We start from the raw sequence: 20,946 nt of genomic DNA, 5'->3' as shown, positions 1-20,946 counted from the left end.
GAACAAGGAAAAACAGAACAAGGAACCAACTCCCACTGTCTGTGGCAGAGGGGCGAGCTCCTTTCTTGTACCTATCCTCTGTTCGAGCTCCCTGCAGGGTGCAGGAGGCTTCCAGTTATCGGGAGATGAGAGAAATGAAGGAAGAGAGTGGAGAGAATGCAAGAAAGAGCTGTAGAGGTCAATAGGTAATCAGGTCTGTCCCAAAGCCTTCCCAAAGCCTTGACCCTGGGATCTGATGCCTCGATCTTCGTGCTCCCACAGTTCGTACAGTAGTAGAGAAAGCTCCTCCTGCAGCTTGCGCTGGTCCAGAACAGCTCCAGAAGCCACCACACAGCCTGAAACACGTGCAAAAAGGTCAAGAACAACAAAAGACAACCTCGGGCACCTACTGGAGGCAATCGTACATGTCCGTATGGATTCTGTACAGGCGTACACTCTGTACGAAATTTTCCAGAAAGTCAAAAAATGACTTCTGAAACAGGCTTAAAACAGCTGAAAACAGTTGAAACAGCTCAAAAACTGTACAAGAACAACTGAAAACGTCTTGCGCAGTGTTCTCCTTCTCCCAAGCATGGAAGATGCTTCTAGGAGAGAGAGGGAGAGAGATGGTAGGTGGAGGGGAGCACATGCATTTGCATGCATGCCACTTGGCCCTTCATTAAAGTCCTAACCACCATACCCAAGGACAACGTTGGTTGTCCTTGGGCCGAACTTTCAGACCCCTCTTTAAAGCCTCTGCCTTGCTCCTAGGACCTAGTGGTGGACCTAGACTTTGCCCCTAGGTACTTCTAGGAAGTGTGCACTTCCTCTAGCTAGCCCCTCACGGCCAAACCATTATTACACTTAACCATGGTTAACCTGGGTTAAGCGTTTACTTCACTTTTCACGTCCCCGTGACAGCCTGAGATGGTTGATAGGTGGTTGTCCTTGGGCTGAACTTTTAGACCCCTCTTTAAAGCCTTTGCCTTGCCCCTAGGACCTAGTGGTGCACCTAGACTTTGCCCCTAGGAATTTCTAGGAAGTGTGCACTTCCTCTAGCCAGCCCCTCACGGCCAAACCATTATTACACTTAACCATGGTTAACCTGGGTTAAGCATGGGTTGAGTTACAAAGATACTTTACTTCACTTTTCACGTCCCCATGACAGCCCGAGATGGTTGATAGGTGGTTGAGCCTGAGCATATCTTGCTTTATCCTTTCAAGAAAGGGACATGCAATATGCAGTTAAGTTCAAGCACAGGGCTTCCACGAGGCACCATGGGTTAAAGAGGATTTTTTCACAGATTATCCCTACCTCCTCACAGTGCACAAGGAGGCCTTTTCCATAACCTAGTTCGAGTTTCAGCAAAAGGGATGTCATGGGCATCTGCAGCCCGTGGACATATTGGCTATTGCTAGTGCAATAGCAACATTGGCTGCTACGCAGGGCTGCCATGTCAGCAGCTGCACAGGGAGTACACGTGGACTGCCAAGCAGATGACAGCAGGCGCAGCCCTGTGCTACATCAGCAGCAGAGCAGCTGGGATGTCAGCAGATCGGGGACTGCCATGTGGCAGTTGGGGGTTCCAGCACCCCCAACCTCAGTCGGTTCAGTTGGAGCAGGGCAGGAAGCTGGTTGGTGGGAATATCAGCCTGGTCAGTCATTTCTAGGGGCCAAGGGGGCCTATAAAAGGCAGCCCCTTGGCCCTCATTTCTCATCCTCTCCTTCAGTGCTTGGCCTTCAGCAAAGCAGTAGTCTACAGGCCTGGATTAGGGGGGCAGGAAAGGTGCAGTAGTCCAGCAGCCTCTTCTAGCCCCCTCCTCAGTTAGTTCTCCAGCCCGGTTCAGTCCGGTGCAGTAGCAGATAGGGACTGATCACAGCAGCCCTCAGTTCCAGATCGACAGTGAGGGTTTGCCCCTCTATACAATACAGTTTCCTTTCCTTTTGTAGTGATGGTTTATTCGCTTCATACAGTTCTTATTCTTTCATTGTATTCAGCCCTTTGCGTACACAGATGTTCAGTTATTTATTTCATCTTCGGAGGATCCTTTTATATTCAGCAGCCCTAAGTTCCAGATCGACAGTGAAGGTTTCCCCCTCTATACAATACAGTTTCCTTTCCTTTTGTAGTGATGGTTTATTTGCTTCATACAGTTCTTATTCTTTCATTGTATTCAGCCCTTTGGGTAGACAGATGTTCAGTTATTTATTTCCTCTTCGGAGGATCCTTTTATATTCCTCCTTCAGAGTCTCACACGCGCTCCACAGTTCCATGTGTGTTTGAGTGCATATTTCATCTCAGTTCAGTTATTGTGAGTAGAGAGAGATAGAGTTAGGCTTTCTCCCTACTACAAAAAGTCCTTCAGGGTGAACGTTTACATTATCAAATTGCAGACTGTTTTTACAAATCTAGGTGAACCACAATGCACGAGCTTTGAGAAAAGTCCAATAATCGTGTTTTAGTTTAAAATGCATCACCCAGTAGACTGGCCTTCTAGTTTATTGGCTCCCCCAGTTGGATTCAAAGAATCTTTCTAGCATGTGGGCAGATCATGAACAAATGGAACACCCTGGCATCTTCTTCAGTTACCATCCCAATTTCCTATTCTCTCCTCTGGCATTGGAGTAGACTGCTTTGTGCATTATTAGCCAAACATTCTCTCAGGGATGCTAGGAAGATATCATTATCCAAATTGACCTTCTGAACCAAACCAAAGAGGGAAGGAGGCCGTGGCGTAATAGATATTCAACAAGCAGTCTTTAAACTCTCAGCTTCTTGGATCATCAAAGCTGGATTTAAGTCTGATACCGCATGTTCTCGACTCTCCACTCTTAATGAGAAACTTCTGTCAGCCACCAAGGGCTCCCAATTGGAAGAATCCCCTTTCATGAACCCTCTGTAATGCAGAACCATGCAAGAATAAAGGTAGCTTCTATGGAGATCCCTTTGCTCCTCATTTGAGGCAATCAAGCTGTCCTTCATGGTAACTTCAAAGATGACAAGAACTTTCCCTTTGGGTCTTTAGCACAGCCTTTCTGAGCCAAATTCAGAGTGTAGTAGCATGTGTGATTATTGAGCTAGAAGCTGTGCTAAAAGTGTCTAAGTATTCCAAATTGACTGTGACATTCTGGGGAGTGGTCCTAGGAGTCAGTTTAGTATCATCAGCAAATTTCTGGTTAACCATGCCTACATATTTGCATCTCTAGCATTGTCAACTACTTGTTTCTCTGCTCTTCCATCTGATTCTGCATAAACATGATGGCAAGTAGCTTGCTCTACCTTCTCATCAAATACATACCATGAAACCATTTTATGAGCTGCAGGGTTGTACAGCTTATGAGCTTTTGTTCCTCTGCATACCCAACCAAAATTTAGTTCTCACTCTTTGCATCAAACTTACCCCTCTTTTCTTTTGACACATCAGCACAGGTCATTGATCCACACACTCTGAGATGCTAGATATTTCCACTCCATGCTTCCACTAGTGTCATATCTTGTAAAGCATTACTAGGGGACTGATTCAACAAATAAACCACTGTGCAAACTGCTTTTGCTCAATATCCTTTGACCTCACCCAAAGTCTTGGAATCACTGTCTTCTACCGGTCCATCTTATCATGGAGTACTAGCTAAATAGTAGTCTATAGTATTCTATTTCACCAGATGTAAGAAATCACTATTTTTGGACAGTGATCACCAGTCCCATAGATCTTGAAGGGTCTCAAGAGGACTTGAATACGATCATGTCATATCTTTTCATGTGCACTGCTTAACTCTCTGGTCTATCTAGATGTTGTAAGTCATTTTCACATTTTGCAATTTGTCCTATAGGCCCGTGAGGCCTCGCGAGGATGTTAATATGACTTTCTTTCTTTCTCTCTCTCTCTATATATATGTGTGTGTGTGTGTTGTATACATATATATGTATATATATACGTACATATATACATATATATACATAAATACGTACGTACATACATACATACATACATACATACATACATACATACATACATGTATGTATATATATATATACATAAATACATACGTACATACATGTATATATGTATATATACATAAATACATACATGTATATATATGTATGTATATGTATACATACATGTATGTATATGTATATATACATAAATACATACGTACATACATAAATACATACATACATGTATGTATATGTATATATACATAAATACATACGTACATACATAAATACATACATACATGTATGTATATGTATATATACATAAATACGTACGTACATACATACATACATACATACATACATACATGTATATGTATATATACATAAATACATACATACATGTATGTATATGTATATATACATAAATACATACATGTATGTTTATGTATATATACATAAATACATACGTACGTATGTACGTACACACACACACACACACTTTTTTTTTTTTTGGGGGTAATATCCAGTGCATATATTTATATGATCATAAATTTACATGATGGGAGGTCTTCGAAATGGAGAGTATCTCAAAGATCAGAAATATAAAAAGAAAAGCTCTATGCAAGAAGCATCCATATCACCCTCATGGCAGGCATCATATAAGGATTGCCGCAATGAGGCTCGGAAAGATTCATATGACTTGTGAATCTGCCGACCCAAGTATGCCAAATTATGCTCACTCCAGATTGTCCAAAGAGCCCAATATCGCACCCAAGAGAGAAATAGTGAGTATTGAGACAAAGACTTCATAAATTTGCCAAAGAGCCAGAAATATTTCCCAAATCTGTGACTCGGGAAACGGATTCGAAGATAATATGAAATTCTCCTGAGGAGGATCTTAGTACACGGGCAGTGCCAAAGCAAATGAATAACAGTCTCTGAAGGAGCCTGACATCTTAAACATGTGGATGGTGCAATGCGACATTTAGCAAGTGTGACCCCCACTGACAATGTACCTGTCATACATCTCCAAAGAAAAAGTTTTTGTTTCAATGGCATTTTACACTTCCATAACATCCTGAGATTCTTCCGCCACCATGAGAGGGGCTTCTTTATATGCCACAGAGAATTAGCATATTGCTGAATCCATGGAGCAGGCTGAAGAAGCCTATAGGCTTTGATGCAGGTTAAGGCAGGAAGAGGAACAGGATGAGTGCATGTAGCAGAGGGTTGCAATTGCCAATCCGTAAGCCTGTTTGTGTCAGCCACAGGAGGAACAGGTAGAAAAGGATGTAATAAATCAGCAATTTTCTTCCATATAGACCTATGATGCATTCCCAATGCATAGGAAGTAGTGGCCTGAGGAAAAGATAAGACATATCCCTGATCATCTACCACATCATGTATGTATCCAATTCCCAATTTCATGAGATTGTATGCCCGAATAGGTTCCTGTAGAGCGAGCGGAATGTCAAAGATGGCACTCCAATGAATACTTTCTTTCCTCATTGAGTTTGTTCCCGAGTAATTATCAGGAGCCCATTTGACCTTAGAAAGTACTTGTTTCCAGTCAAGTATCAGAGAAGTAGAGAAAGGACAGCCAGGTTTCTTCCCTACAAATCTGCCAATGACAACCTCCCAATGATGAGTAGTCCAATGACCATAAGCACAAGTCCTCATGTTGACACACATGGATGCTAGCATACAAGTCCATGGCTGTTGTTGGCGGAAAAAAGTATGCAGCATAGTCGCCTTCCTTGCAAGCACATGATATCTTCTATTGAGGACATTAAGTCCACCATGCATCCTAGGAGAGCACACCATTTCCATCTTCATCAGTCTCAATGCTTTCACAGCAGTTTTTGTCCTCCATAACATCTCCATAGCTTGAGACATAAAGGCTGAAATATCCTTGGAGGATCAATGCAGCAAAGGCAAATAGAACATGCAAATAGAACTGGACATAGGACATTACAATGGACTGCACTATTCTGAGCCTGACATGAAGAGGCCAAGTAGAAATCTTCCAGTATTCCAGTTTATGTTGAAGTCTTTGGAAGATCCATTTTAGCTGCTGCTTCCTGGTGATATGCCATCCTATGGGATATCCCAAATGCCTGACTACATCTTTGGAATGCACCACCTGACCTGGCCAAAGAATAGAACGCCAATCACATTGTTTCAGGGGAAGTAATTTAGATTTGTCAAAATTGACATGCAATCCCGCTGCCAAACCATACAATGAAAGAGTGGTCATAAGCATGTGAACTTCTCGGGGAGAATTCTGTGGCATAAAGAAGGAATCATCAGCATATGCTTGTGCCAAAAAAGATGCAGCCCCGGGGATTTTAAGACCATTCATCTGTCCTGTGTTTGTAAGATGATCAAGATACATCAAAAGGGGATGGGTTGCAATGACATAGAAGAGAGCACTAAGAGGGCAGCCTTGTCTAACTGATCGACCTAATGTCCATGACCAAGACAGATGACTCCCAAGAATGCACTGAGAAGTAGAGTCAGAATAAAGCCAGTAAATTGCATTTGCTATCTTGGGACCAAAGCCCAACTTTGTCATGATTTGAGAGATAAAATCCCATTGAACAGTATCAAATGCCTTAGCAATATCCACCTGCAATATAAGGACATCTTGATGCGAATACCTAGCATATTCAATTGCAGTCAAGGCATTGGAAATATTGTCATGGATTTGTCTTCGCGGTACAAATCCATACTGATGAGGATGAAGTCCCGCATCCAGTATCCTGTGAAGCCTATGCACAATCATTTTGGTAATGAGTTTGTAAACTACAGGCATCAAAGTAATAGGCCTCCAATCTGACATATGGTCACACATATGTTTTTTGGGCACAAGTTTGACTATGCCATGCTTCCAAGAGTGTGGCAACTGATTTTCTTGCAGGCAACATTGATCATTTGCAAGAGGACATCTTTCAAATCATCCCAAAAAGAAATATAAAATTCCACAGTAAGGCCATCCCAGCCAGGGGACTTGTATTTGCTGAGGTGGAACAAAGCATGATCAAGTTCTGTGTCAGTAAAAGGTCTCTTCAAGGTAAGAGCATCATCCATTTCCACTATTTCAGAAACATATTGGAGACATTCAGTCCTCTTATCAGTCATTTGATTTGATGGGGAACCAGGAGCGGAGAACAATTTATGGAAATAATTTTGGCATTCATCTTGGAGATCAGAGAAAGAGTGCGTCCAAGAGCCATCTAGCTTCCTTACCCTTAGATATGAGTTTTTCTTTCGAGTAGCATGCAGGCCCTGGAAAAAGGCTTTTGATGAGCAGCCCTTATCTATGAGGGGCTTCATTCTTGCTCTAATCTGCCCTTTGTGCAATTTCCTCTGATCGTTAACATTCAATTTAATCTGAGCATGTTAAAGGGAATCATTTTCTGAATCAGAGAGAGGCCTTAAATGTGAAAATTCAGTCAATTGTTGTGCTGTCCTTTTTGCCCATTTAACCTCATTCCTCCATTTAGTCATATGCCAGTTTCCATACTCCCTAATGACATTCTGCATACGAGAGACAAAACTGTCCCAAGCGTAATCCATGTCCTCCTGGGCATGCAAAGGCAGGGGATGAATTGCAAGTCAGATCATTTGCTGGAAATAGTGATGTTGGAAATAAGCCTGATTAACACGCAATAATCTACTGGAAAGGGGTGGCAAATCATCCAGAGGCATACCAAGGTGCAAATTCATCCACAATGGGGCATGATCTGACAAGCCCAATGAGAAATCTATAAGGAGATGAGGGCTAAAATCTGCAAATTGTTGTGGGTAAAACAAATACCATCTGTCAAGCCTTGCCCAGTATGTAGTAAGTGCATTATGATGAAAAGTATATCCAGGCACTGACCCTTGGAGAAGCAGCCATAAATCTTCAGCCTACACAGAAAGAAGCATGCTATCCCATTTCTGCCTTTCCAATGATAGCATATGAGATCTTGAAGTGGTGTTATCTCTTGGCAGAGGGGAATTATTAAAATCTCCACAGATGAATGCATGGGATCTCCATGGATGAAGCCCTCATGGCAGAGGTCTGGGAAGCATAGACTGATGCACTGCTGGCATTGAAGGCTAATTGAGGCTCCAGCTCATGTCTAACCAGTATGCATACACCTGAGTAGGTAGTGGTACCAGCATAATATATATCATAACCGCCAAAATAATCATGATGACCAACCTTGGAGTGTTGATTATGCTCTTGCAAACAAACAATATCTGGCTGCATTTTATGTACATAATTCCATAAAAGCCTCCACTTTGAGACATTGCAGAGGCTCTGTACATTGTATGTAAAGCACTTAAGTGTTTGATGCATGAAAGAGGTATATACAGTAAAGTATAAGAATAAAACAAGACATCAGAGAGGCAAAGCCTCTGCCTGCATGGGCTGCATTCCTTCATGATCCATGAAAGACATAGCATTCTTCCCTTCTTCAGAATCACATATGGGGATGCCCTTCTTCAAAACCCCCACCCAATTTTGAAGGACAGGGTCTGAAGTAGAAGCCTGTCCTGGTGAGGGAGAAGAAGCATCCCATTGACGAGATTGAAAGGGGCGTTGCTTCAATATAACCACCTTCTTAGGTTGTTGAAAACCATCCTGATCAGTTCCCGCAGATTCCTTCACATCTTCTCTTTTTCTTTATCTTTTCCTTTTCCAGCAAGTGATTGCACTTGATTGATTGGTTTGGCATTCTTTGCTCCATTTCTGTTTGCTGTCTTAGCTTGCAAATTCTCATTCTTTTCCCGTGTTTGGGGCGGCAAGGCATTGGGAGGGGGCTGATGCAGAACCATTGGGCATTCAGAGGCTAGATGCCCAAACTTGTGGCAGGCAAAACAAGCTCCTGCAAACACGCCCCATTTCAATTCAAAATACTTTTTTCCCAATTGCACTCCCTCAACTTCCACTGCAATAGAAGGAGGGGTAGGTGTATCAGTGTCCCAGAGAATGCAGAACGTGTTACGGTTTCCCATAGGGTGTGGAGGACAAATGACCTGTCCCAAAGAAGCAGCGAGGCCAGGCATCTCTTCACGCATATAGTCCGGGAAGTTAACAACCTCAACCCATACAGGACAATGATGTCGTATAAGACTTTGATAATCCTTGTTTGGGGACCAGGGCATAGTATGTACCATCTGCTTCCCGTAAAACAGGGGAGAGAACTCAAGTAGCCTCTGCTTGCATGAAGCATCTGATAAATGCACCTCATAAAAGCCTCTGGATGCAAAATACACTCCCTCTACAAAGCATCCTCCAAGGATGGACTTAATCCATTGTGCGACATCATTGGCCGTTGGGATTCTTTCTGGAAAGAAAATTATAACCGTGGTTTGAGATAACTTCCTGAGAGGATTCACGAGGGACGGCAATTTCAATTTGTACGTGACCTTTGGAACTGGTTTGCCCCATTCCTGTCGTGACTGCTGAAAGTCATCCTTAAGGCTGTCAAACACGTACTGAGCTTCCATAGTAAGTTCATCATCTTGTGATGCAGGCTCTGAAGGGCGGTGCTTAGCATCTGCGGGTCTTTCTTTTCGAGCATATGTACAAACATTCAAACCTGAAGCCATGATTGAAATACGACAAGACAAGAAGGACTGTATGGAGAAGTATAGAGACAACAAGCAAGACACAGGACTGTACGGAGAAGTATAGAAGCAAAACACAGGACTGTACGGAAAAGACACAGGACTGTACGGAGAAGTACACAGATTGACTGTACGGAGCTGCAGACGGTGTTCCTGAAATCTGTACGGAGATGCAGACGGTCTTCTTGAAATCTGTACGGAGAAGTACACAGCAGACGGGACTGTACGGAGATGCAGACGGGGCTGTACGGACGTACAGAACGTGGTCTTCTTGAAAAACTGTACGGCGATGCAGACGGGTACGGAACTGCGTTCAGAGCTGCGCGGAGGTACGTCAGACCTAGCCTATTTGTTTGTACAGGCGTACGAAGACTGTACGATAGCCGTACAGGTGTACAGACAGAAAGGGAGGCTATACGGAGACCTTGACGAGGCTGAACAGTAGAGGTCGCTCCTCTCTCACACGACACACACTCATCACCCTCACACACACACACACACACACATGCACGCACGCACGCACGCACACACACATCAGGGTGGGAGTGGCTTCGGCCCACTATTACGATTGATCCACGTCCATGACCAGGTCTGCATTGGGCTCTATCTGCTTGAGATGCGCCGACACAGGGAGACCCTGCTAGAACAAATCAGAGAGCAACAGGAGGCGATCAACTCGAGGACATAGTGGGGTGGAGGAGGAGGAGGAGGAGGAGGAGGAGGAGGAGCTAGCTGATATGCGGGCAGTGTTGATTACTGAGAGGGGGCTGCAGAGGCCACTCGCGACCAGAGCACCCTTTGTTGAGGTTTGACCTATTACAGCTTTCCTCATGGGAGACCGCCCGAGATGAGGGGTCACTCTGAAAATAGCTCAGTGGGTTCAGTGATCAAGGAGACCACGTTCCCCTCCGCCACCACATCATGAGAGAGCCCGACAGACGTAGATCCAAGACATTTTCACCGCTCATAGACGAGCCACCACAGTGCCGGGTTTCGGATTCTGAGTTCCAGCTCCAGCTTTCAGCCTACTTCAAATAGCACATGATATGTTTTGTACTTGATTTTGCTTGAGCTATTAAGCTTTGTTATTTTAGCATAGTACTCAGCAAGGGCCTTAGCGTGCCCTTTGCTCCCGCCCTTTGTGGCTTGTATGAGTTCTTTTCCCTTTTGGTATATTTTGCACTCTGTCCCATAGGCCTAGGAGGCCTTCCATGGACGTTAATACATCTTTCTTTCTTCTCTCTCTCTCTCTCTCTCTCTCTCTCTCTCTCTCTCTCTCTCTCCACCAAGTGGCAGGAAGCCTTTAGGGTGGGCAGGAAAGGAGAAAAGATAAGCAAATACTTGTGAAGTTTTCGAACACCTGATCCCGCCTTAAGGTGCTCAACCACAAGCATCACCTTGAGGGACACTCCATATGGATTAATGAGGACCTTACGAGGAACCAATATGCCCAAAAGAGGAACAAATTGATTCTAGTACTCTTGGGCGGGGTGGATGGGGTTGTTGGTCTCCTTAGGGGGAAATCCTTGAATAAATGCTCTACTCCGCACCCAATACACGCACAGGGCCTGTTGTGGGTGGAACCACTGGGGTAAGCTCCCTATAGGGGCAGTCCGTTGCGATGACCTTATCCAAGGTCCATCCTCCTATATTCACACTTTGATCATGAGGGTCTCGAGTCCCTATGTTTGTTTTCCTCCCCTCTCCAGTCCCCAATCAACTCACCTCATGAAAGATCAACTCACCTTGTATGCATACATGAAAGTGAACATGCATACATGAAAGATCAACTCACCTTGTATGGCCCACCTTGCATACATGCCTTCCCATCTTTCATGTATGCATGTTCCCCTTCATTTTTACATTTCTTGATCTTCTCAAGCTGTTTCATCTTTTGGGCATATTGGTTCCTTGTAAGGTCCTCATTAATCCATATGGAGTGTGGTCGCACGAAGCACATTGAGGTTCATTATCATTATGTCAGAGAGAAGTTGCATGCAGGGGAGATCAGTATGATCTATGTGTCCACACATGACAATGTTGCAGACATCTTCACCAAAGCACTTCCACGTGAGAAGTTTAAGGCATTTCACAGTACCCTAAACTTATCTCCTTTTGGTGATTGATCACTACCTCGTACACCACATTGGCACTGCAGGGGGGTGTTAGAATTATTAATATATTCTAGGCATTGGCCAATGTAATGTAATAAGTGAGCTAGGGGCACTTTTCCCTCATAGAGGTTTTTTTCCCTAACCACGGTTAATGTCTATTTACGATTAGTGATTAGATAGGGTTTTGTCACTTAGACAAAACCCTTATCTCTTTCCTTGTACACACACTTCAATCACTTCAGTTCAGTACACTTTGGGAGTGAACTAGGTTCAGCTCACTCTCCATCTTGCTCACTCTTGCTCTCTTACATTTCTCACACCTTGTATGGCCCACCTCTCGAGTTTCCAATCAACTCACCTCCCTACCTCTGCACATGCCACCACAACCTCATACATCGTCGATCCCTCTTAGGCTTGACCCCTGCACTAGCTTCCAAACGATCAGCACAGTGCTGCCTGTCACATCCACCCTTGCACTAGAGAGCATTGTGACACACAGTCTGACCCAAGAAGTTTGTCGTATGCCGTGGCCCATGACCCCTAGTCCATGGATAAGTTAGGCTCGAGTTACGTGGGTCTAGTCCTATTTCCCGAAGTCACAGCCCACGGCGGAGCAGTTCCATTCGCCAAGGCAAAGCATTGCGAGATATCCACCTAGCAACAAGTTCATAAGAGGACATGCATCAATGCCAGGCACAAGTGGCAGTGACACCTGGCTGTACTTGCAGGTATTTACAGCATATATCAAAGTATTTGGGCAAGGATTCAGGGCGTTTTGAGGGCTCTCCAGAAGCCCAACCAAGGGCACAGCAGGGGGGTGTTAGAATTATTAATGTATTCTAGGCAGTGGCCAATGTAATGTAATAAGTGAGTTAGGGGCACTTTTCCCTCATAGAGGTTTTCCTTCCTAACCACAGTGTAATGTCTATCTACGATTAGTGATTAGATAAGTGACAAAACCCTTATCTCTTTCCTTGTACATACACTTCAATCACTTTAGTTTAGTACACTTTGGGAGTGAACTACGTTCAGCTCGCTCACTCTTGCTCTCTTACATTTTCTCACACCTTGTATGGCCCACCTCTCCAGTCCCCAATCAACTCACCTCCCTACCTCCGCACATGCCACCGGAACCTCATATATCGTCAATCTCTTTTAGGCTTGACCCCTCCACTAGCTTCCAAACGATCATCGCAGTGCTACCTGTCACATCCACCCTTGCACTAGAGAGCATTGTGACACACAGTTTGACCCAAGAGGTTTGTCGTATGCCGTGGCCTGTGACCCCTAGTCCATGGATAAGTTAGGATCGAGTTACGTGGGTCCATTCCTATTTCCCGAAGTCATAGCCCACGGCGGAGCAGTTCCATTCGCCAAGGTAAAGCATTGCGAGATATCCACCTAGCAACAAGTTCAGAAGAGGACGTGCACCAATGCCAGGCACAAGTGGCAGTGACACCTGGTTGTACTGCCAGGTATTTACAGCATATATCAAAGTATTTGGGCAAGGATCTAGGGCCTTTTGAGGGCTCTCCAGAAGCCCAACCAAGGGAGCTAGTCACATAAGAAATGTTATAGTGACATTTATCTCACAAAGAAAGAGATTTGGATTAGTATAAAGATTGGACCTAGAACATACAAGATTATCTATTGGGTCCATCTAATAGCCTGCCCTTTCCTATTACACCACATAATGTATACTGGGAAGCTGTTCTTTCCTGGTCAAGAGCCCGGTACAAATGATCGTGATCAATGATAGGCATATCAGGCTGAATTTCTGCATGCACATGGGGCTGTAAATGACCAACAGATGAAGGAGGGACAACCTCAGATGGAACATCATCCCGAGCATCGGATGGAAACAAAGGCATCAAGCTGTCAAATATGTCTGGGGCATTAACAACGGGCTGTTTTTGACAGTCCAGCAAAGGCATAGTGGAATATTCATCAAACACAACATCCGGACTGACAAAACACTTGCCCGTGCGGGGCTGATATAGCTTATAGCCCCTTCTCTTTGAACTATACCCAAGAAAAATGCATTTAACAGCTTTATCATCCAACTTAGTGCCTCTCTGTGAAGGCACATGAGCATAAGCTAAGTGTCCAAAAGTCCTCAGGTGGGAAATGCGAGGCTTACGACCCGTCCTGAAGAAGAAGAGCAACAAGCTAGTCAAATGAGAAATGATTGGTCCCGTGCAACCAACCTCAATGTAGTAGCAAAGCCTTGATATGAATCAGGCAACCCATCAAGGGTATTAGAAACCAGCTGAGAATTAGGCATAATCTTATCAATGTTGGCCAACGGCTCTTTCAAATCCTGCACATTAGTGAGATAGGCATCCATGTTACCACCCTCATCAAGCTTTAAATCTTTCAATTGCGTGCGGAGATAGGCAACCCTCGCCTCATTCCACACCTAATACAAAGATGCAAGTTGATCCCATGCTTGCTTAGCTGTCTTGCAAGACCGAATATGAGGGATAATAACCCGTTTCACTGAAAATCAAGGCATGTGCTTTGGCATCACGATCATCCCACTGAATTTGCTCCTGTGAAAGAGGCAAAGCACCTGGAGTAGGAGGTGCAGGAGTCCTGGCTGTAGCAGTAGAACCATCACCTGAAGAAGCAGAGGCTGCAAGTGTAGCACCAGTAACAGTGCGTGTAGGCCTGGCCTCAGAACCTGAAACAATATGCCATAGATTCTTGGCAACCAAAACATGTCCCATCATGTATGACCACATGGGGTAATTGGTGCCATCAATCTTGTCATCGGCCCCAATCAGCCCAAACAAATCATCTTTGCCACCAGACATGGTGCTGAAATACAAGGCAAATGCACCAACTGGCAAAGCAAATGAGAGAAAGGCAACCTCTCAGAATCAAGTGCCAAAAAAATGCCCAAGCTTCAAAGTTTATGTTTGCAAAAGACTCTGCTATCCCAAGGTGTACTTGTTGCAAGAAAAATCCCCAAAGGCAACACGAGGCCTTTCCAAAATGCAAATGAAGCAGAAATTGGAAAAAGCCAATGCAACAATGGCTTACCCAATGATGAACAGCAGTGACAGGCTCTGAAAGCGAGCAAATGAGGGCTGAAAGGAGAATTACAGCAAAAGAAGTCCTCCCATGAGGAGGAGAGCACGTAGGAATGGAGAGAAGCTCGCAGCCCGAGGCAAAGGGATGCCAAACGAGGAGAGAAGGGCTCAAAGAGAAGTCTCCGGATCAATTCAGCAGCTCCAAATGGCTCCAAACGTTGGCACACAGCTCGAGGCAGCTCTGAAATGCTGGCACGCAGCTCGAGGCAGCTCTGAAATGCTGGCGTGCAGCTCGAGACAGCTCTGAAATGCTGGAAATTTTGAGAAATGACTGGCGCGCACCCCGAGGCAGCCCGTACTGCAGTGAATGTACTGAAATTCTGACAAACCGGACAGAAGTACAAAATTTTCTGATAGATGTACGGAGGCTCGTTGATATGTTGCTTGTTTTGTTGATTGCAGGGAGGCGCCTAGACCTGAGGGCAGCCCCTCATGGGAATTGGAAGGAGGGCATTGATGCAGGGTGTGGTAGAACAGCCCCCCAGGACGTCACTTCTCTTTTTCAAAGAAAAAGACTTCTTTACCCCTAACTCCCCTATCAGGAAACGTTTGTGTAGGGTTTCTATCCTTTCCAATACATCCTAGAGAAGGTGCCCAAGCTGGGCATCCGTAGAATATTAATGTCTGTACAAGCATGGTGTATAGAAACTTTCTCATCTCCCAATTCCACCAATGAGTCTTCCTGCATTTATTTTGGAAGCTATATAAGGCTTTTAAACCCCTAGAATCCTCATTTCCACGCATGCGTTCTACTTGTAGTTGTCAATGAAATCCAGTCCTAGATATTTATATGTGTTGACTACATCCAGGGGCTCCCCTTCAAAGGTGGCATCTACTTGTCTATTACGTGCTCCAATCACCATTACCTATGTCTTATCTATGTTGACCTACATTCCTGAGTATTTGCGAAATTCTCTCAGCTCATCTAAATGTCTCAGCAAATTCCCCTTTGCTCCTTGCAAAGAATACCACATCGCCTACATGGATAAGCATTAGCAAGGCGTATCCTGCAATACGAACACCTTCTCCACCCCTCCAAACATCAATAAAGAGACCAAAAAGCATTGGTGAGAGGGGGCAGCCTTGCTTAACCCCTATGTTACTGCTTATTACAGCTTTTCCTGTGGAGCATGCTCCATCTACTGGCGGTTGTGCTAGCTCTGCTAAAACCTTCTCATAGAGTTGATACGTGGCCTCTTTGAGTTCTTGAGGGACTTTTCCAGTCTTTCCCATAATTCTTCCATGGGACCGTGTCAAAAGTTTTCTTGAAGTCTAAAAAACAACAGGAGACAGCTTCTTTCTGATGCTTGGCTCCTTCAGTTGCAGCTCTTATGGCAACCAAAGGCCTGTGCTGATTTTTTGCTCAAGAATAATGCCATGTAGCTTTGCCATTAGACTACTCACCATGATTGTTCGATAATTCTTTGCCATCCTGCTATCTCCCCCCTTATAAATCGGCACATCCTACTAAGCTGCTTCTGGCGCCATATTCATAACCTTAGTAAGCATTTTCTTTGTTTTTTTGCCTCCCCATGTCAAACATTTCTGCTACCAGCCGTTCTGTGTCTGGGGCCTTCCCATTAGCAAGTTTTTTCAGCCCTTTTCCTGTGTCTTCCTCTGTTATGATTCCATCCGTTGCTTTGATAGTATAATTGCGATCTATCTTCTCTTCCCCGTCTCTTTTGTAGAGGCTTTTGACAAATTGCATCATGTCCTCCCATTGCGCCTTCCTTTCTTGGGGTTGTTGCCATGCAATTTTCGAAAGAACTTTCTGGGATTTTGTTTCAGCTCTTCAAAGCTTTCAAGCTGTTTACTCTTGAGAAATAATCTTTTTTGTTTCTTACCACTTGCTTATACATTCGACCTTTGTTCTCCTTCTCTCTTGTGACTGCGGTCTTCCATACTCTATTTGCATCCTTACAATCTTGGTCATAGCAGTGATTACATGGCATTCCCTTGTTTCTACCCTTGCTTTTAGTGAAGCATTTTTGGGCTGTTGACAGCAGCATATCTGTTATGTACTTGCTCATTTTGCAACACGTAGAAGGCATATTCCCTATTGCCATTACCTCCTCTAACCCCCTTTCATAGATATGGGCATTTTTTAAGTCCCTTCTTCACTTGGACTGTGCCATAATTTTCTGTTTTTTCACAGCTGTCCAATGCTATTTTTTAAAGACCGGCTTTTGTTTAGTGTTAACCATTACCGGTCTCTCTGTTTCGTATTTGGCATATTCCTTGCATGATGCACAGGTTTCTATGGATGTTTCAGCTTTGCATTTTTCTCCTTAAATATTCAGTGAAATAGTCTGGGGGGTTTTGAATGTATATTTAATTTCTCTCATTTAGCAATTTCAACTATGGAGTAGCCTTTTATTGTACAATGAGGATGCTTGCAGTTCTGCCCACTCGGGTAGTCTTCTTGTGTAATTTAACTCATCTATAGGTTATTTTGCAACATGACAGTTGGTAAAATTGTTCATTCCGTCTCCTCTCCCAATGGTACAAAACTTAATTTGGTGTTACTTATGTTTCACATTGCACAAGGATTGAGACAGAAGGTTATGTGCATTGAGGATCTGTACTTCCATAAATGCTTACCATCATGGTCGTTATTGCTGTTTGAATGTAAAGAACTGAGATTGGGACAAGAGGAGCTGGAGCGTTGGTTCACTCAAATAGATCATGTTCTTGAACACACACGAGTTCCACAAGTGGGAGAGGCACTTACCCCTTTTTATAGGCAGAGAGCAGAAGGAGAACAGCGTCACCATCTTCCACTTGTCAGCCATGCTCATTACAAGTAAAGTAGAAGCTTCTTTTTTTGCTTTGTGTGTTCGTTTTAAAATTCACATGCTGAGGGGTTTGAATTTATTACCAGTTATTGGAGATCTTTATTCAAACAATTCATAGCATGACCTAAGAAAATCAAACCCCGAGTTGGTATGACTCTTTACCAGAATAGCTTTTCAATCAGTTGAAAGAAAAAGTGCTTGCTTTGGGTGGTATTACCAAGGTTTCATATTTGACCTTAACGTCAACATTTGAGCTTCTTGCCCATCGTAGCTTGCTGATGCATGTTTTAAGCGTTAACAAGGGACAAGGTCAAAATTTTTTCATATCAATAATTATTTGAGTCAAGGGATTGACGTGAACAAGAACAGTGGCTTAATATCTATCATGCCTTGCAGTTACTCTGTGCATGCCATTGAAATGTCAGATAAGGTCACAGCTGTACTTGAACATGCCATAAAAGTGCTATCTCGCAAAGACAATTTCAAGGATGCTGTGTAAGTTTTCCCCTGCTCCCTTGAACTATCCTGCTGCATTAAAAGGAAAAAAAGTTTCCTCTGTTCAACAACAAGAGCAACTTCATTTTCTTTTGAATTTTTAAGACTATTGTTGCGGTATTTTGTGCATTGAAAGGCAGAGTGACAACTTGTGCTATGATGACCAAACAAGCATAATTTCATGTCATTCCTGTTTTGCTGGAGTGTAATGAAGATCTGTCAGTGATGGCTCTAGTGCATTATGGCATTGCTACTTCAAAGTTTTAAGAGTCCCATAGCTAGATGCTGAAGATAAAGTAAGACTGCTGAATTCAATTTCTCTTGAATCTTGGCAGTATAAGGTTCAAGGTATGTCAAAGCACACAACATGAAATCCTCCAAAAGCTTGTTAAAGGCATCGCCCACAAAGCAATCGAATCCTCTCTCTCCGCCCGCTGCAGCTCCTCCGCCCACACAGCTCCTCCGCCTTCGCAGCCCCTCCTCGGCTCTGCTGCTGCCCTGCCTGCTGCAGCTCTTTCCACCCGCTGCAGCCCCTCCGCCCGGCTGCCTCTGCGCGTTGCAGCCCCTCCGCCCTCGCCTGCAGCTCCTCCCTCCACTCTGCTGCTCCCTCGCCCGGTGCAGCTCCTCCTCCGCTGCTGCAGCCCCTCTGCCTGCTACACCTCCCTCGCACCACCTCCCCTCCGTCTCCGCCCTCGCAGCCTCTCTGCCCCTCACCTCCGGCTGCCTCTGCCCTGGCAGCCCCTCGTGCGGCCCTCCGCCTATGCCCGTACGCCTTTGGCCTCCCCCCCCCTTCTTCCGCCTTCCGTCCCTCCTTGTTGCAAACTCTCCTTGCTCTGCCCCACCCCCCCTTCAGTCCTACTTCCCTCTCTGGCTGGCGGCTCCCCTCGTTGCTTTTGCCTCTGTGCCCCCACACCGAAGCACCCCCCGTCTCTTCATCGACTCCCCGATCCAGCCTCAGGTGTGCCTCCCGCCATTTGGGGGGCTCGTGCTCCAGCTCTCGCTCCTGCACTAGGACCTGTACAAAGGATATAGAAGTCAGCCCAAAGAAATGGGAAAAGGAGATAAGAGACGGACAAAACCAAGAAAGACGACACCTCACCTCCCACAGGTTGAGGACAGGCGCTCCTTGTAGCAGCGGGATCAGGCCCGTAAGGATGGAAAGTGGGCAGTAGTACGAGATGGACGACTTCTTACAGGCCCCCGTCGGGCATCTGTCTCCTCTCCCACATAGGGAGGCGGGGTCTATGAGATCTTCGAGACCCTATCTTGCACCATTTGGAACTGTAATGGTATCTTATGGTCGGAACCATGGAACTTCTCGAAATCTTATACAAGTCGCGACACAGTCTTCTATACGGAGACACATTAGAGTCCAGAGTGCCCACTACCAATAGTCAGCGGTTACACATGGGAGTCAGCCTACAAAGATGAGACTAGGGACACAGGGGGAGTACGAGGGTCAGGAGGAGGTGCAATTCTTTACAGATCCACCCTTTTGGGGATCATTTCAGTAGAGCAGAGAGATGTTCATTCCAGGGTTCTTTGGATTCGGATCCGACACATGGACAGCAGTGAAATCAGTGATGCGAGATGTGAAGGCAGGGGATCCCATGATGTAATCAACAACACTAGAGCCTCTCCTATCGTGAGACCACTTGAGGCGGGCCATCTATCAAGACCATTATGGGTAATGAGATCATGCATCCTGCTGAGATCCAATATGGCCTGTCCATAAGATGTGACCGGGCCTCGTCTGTCAACCAAAACCCATAGCATACCTACTTCCTCAAGGTCAATGTCTGGCAGTAAAATGGAATCATCCCTAAAGTCGAGGAGTGCTACCTGGTGGGCGCCTATCCTCGCGTTGAAGTCCCCAACTAGGAGGACTTCCCTGCAGCTCGAGAAGTCAACAATGGACTGATAAAGAGCTGCAGAGCGAGGTGTTGAATATCATAACCTTGGTCTTCCCAAGGTTAACAGTAAAATTTGTGAGAGAAAGAAAGAAAGAAAGAAAGAAAGTTTATTAAAGTCTTCGGAAGACCGATGGGTCTATGAGATTGCGAAAAAACCTGAATACAATGAGCTGTGGTAGTGGAGCTACTAAACGAGCGTCCACACCAATGTAGAATGCAATAAAATGCAAAATGGCAGTACTAAGTCCTAAGTACAGCATAGTCATATCCCCACTATATATATGTATATATATATATATATATATATATATATATATATCAATCTCAGCATCATCCATCATAACAATCATCATCATCATCGTCAGCAACAGAACAATAGGATGGATGAGGTTGTGGAAGCGGAGACATGAGGCCAGCAATAGAGCGTTGTCGCCCCCTCAAGGGTGCAGTCTTGGTACGTCTCTTGGTCGTAGCTCTGTGTCTAACCAAGGCCACTGTGACCCCCGTCGGCCGGGCTCCGACCCTAAACAAGGAGGGGATATCCCTGTGTGATTTGTGAGTCAACCCTCTGTCTGAGCTGTCGGGTCACAGGCTCTGCGTCGCGGTCATGTTGAGGTCTCGCCTCATGGGGGTCTATGTGATCTGGTTGAAAGAACTCCGTGATAGAGCTCTGAGAGGTATTAGTTAAGGGAGAAGTCTGCTCGTCTCCGTGCTCGGAGTATCCTATCTCGGTGTCTGAGCATCTCATGAATGAAACCAGCCAAACATCGTTGATCTGGGTAGGAGAGGACACGAGCCAACGTCTCATAACTATCTCTGAAGAGGCAGTAGAAACACCCTCGGATCTCATAGTAAACACGACATCTGTAGATGAAATGCCCCTCTGTCTCAACCTCCTGCATGTCACACAGTGTGCATATGTGCCTCTCCTTAGGTAACTGCTCTGCTCGGCCGCTCTCGATACGAAGTCTGTGTGAAGAGACTCGGAAGTG

General features: G+C 44.9%; 1 protein-coding gene across 1 annotated transcript in view; it reads left to right on the top strand.

The window, feature by feature from the left end:
- Positions 1–20,946, top strand: part of LOC147879547 (uncharacterized) — a 150,500-nt gene that overhangs the window by 27,162 nt on the left and 102,392 nt on the right. Inside the window, exons 6-7 of the mRNA XM_087371536.1 lie at positions 17,386–17,554; positions 17,943–18,041. Coding sequence (XP_087227662.1) covers positions 17,386–17,554; positions 17,943–18,041 — 268 coding nt within the window. The remainder of the gene's footprint in view (positions 1–17,385; positions 17,555–17,942; positions 18,042–20,946) is intronic.

The sequence above is a fragment of the Dipteris shenzhenensis genome, chromosome 33 (assembly GCF_047967505.1).
Source record: "Dipteris shenzhenensis isolate YYH24624 ecotype China chromosome 33, Dip_SZ_1.0, whole genome shotgun sequence".
In the NCBI taxonomy this organism is placed as follows: domain Eukaryota; kingdom Viridiplantae; phylum Streptophyta; class Polypodiopsida; order Gleicheniales; family Dipteridaceae; genus Dipteris; species Dipteris shenzhenensis.
This window is presented reverse-complemented; position numbering and strand designations above follow the sequence as displayed.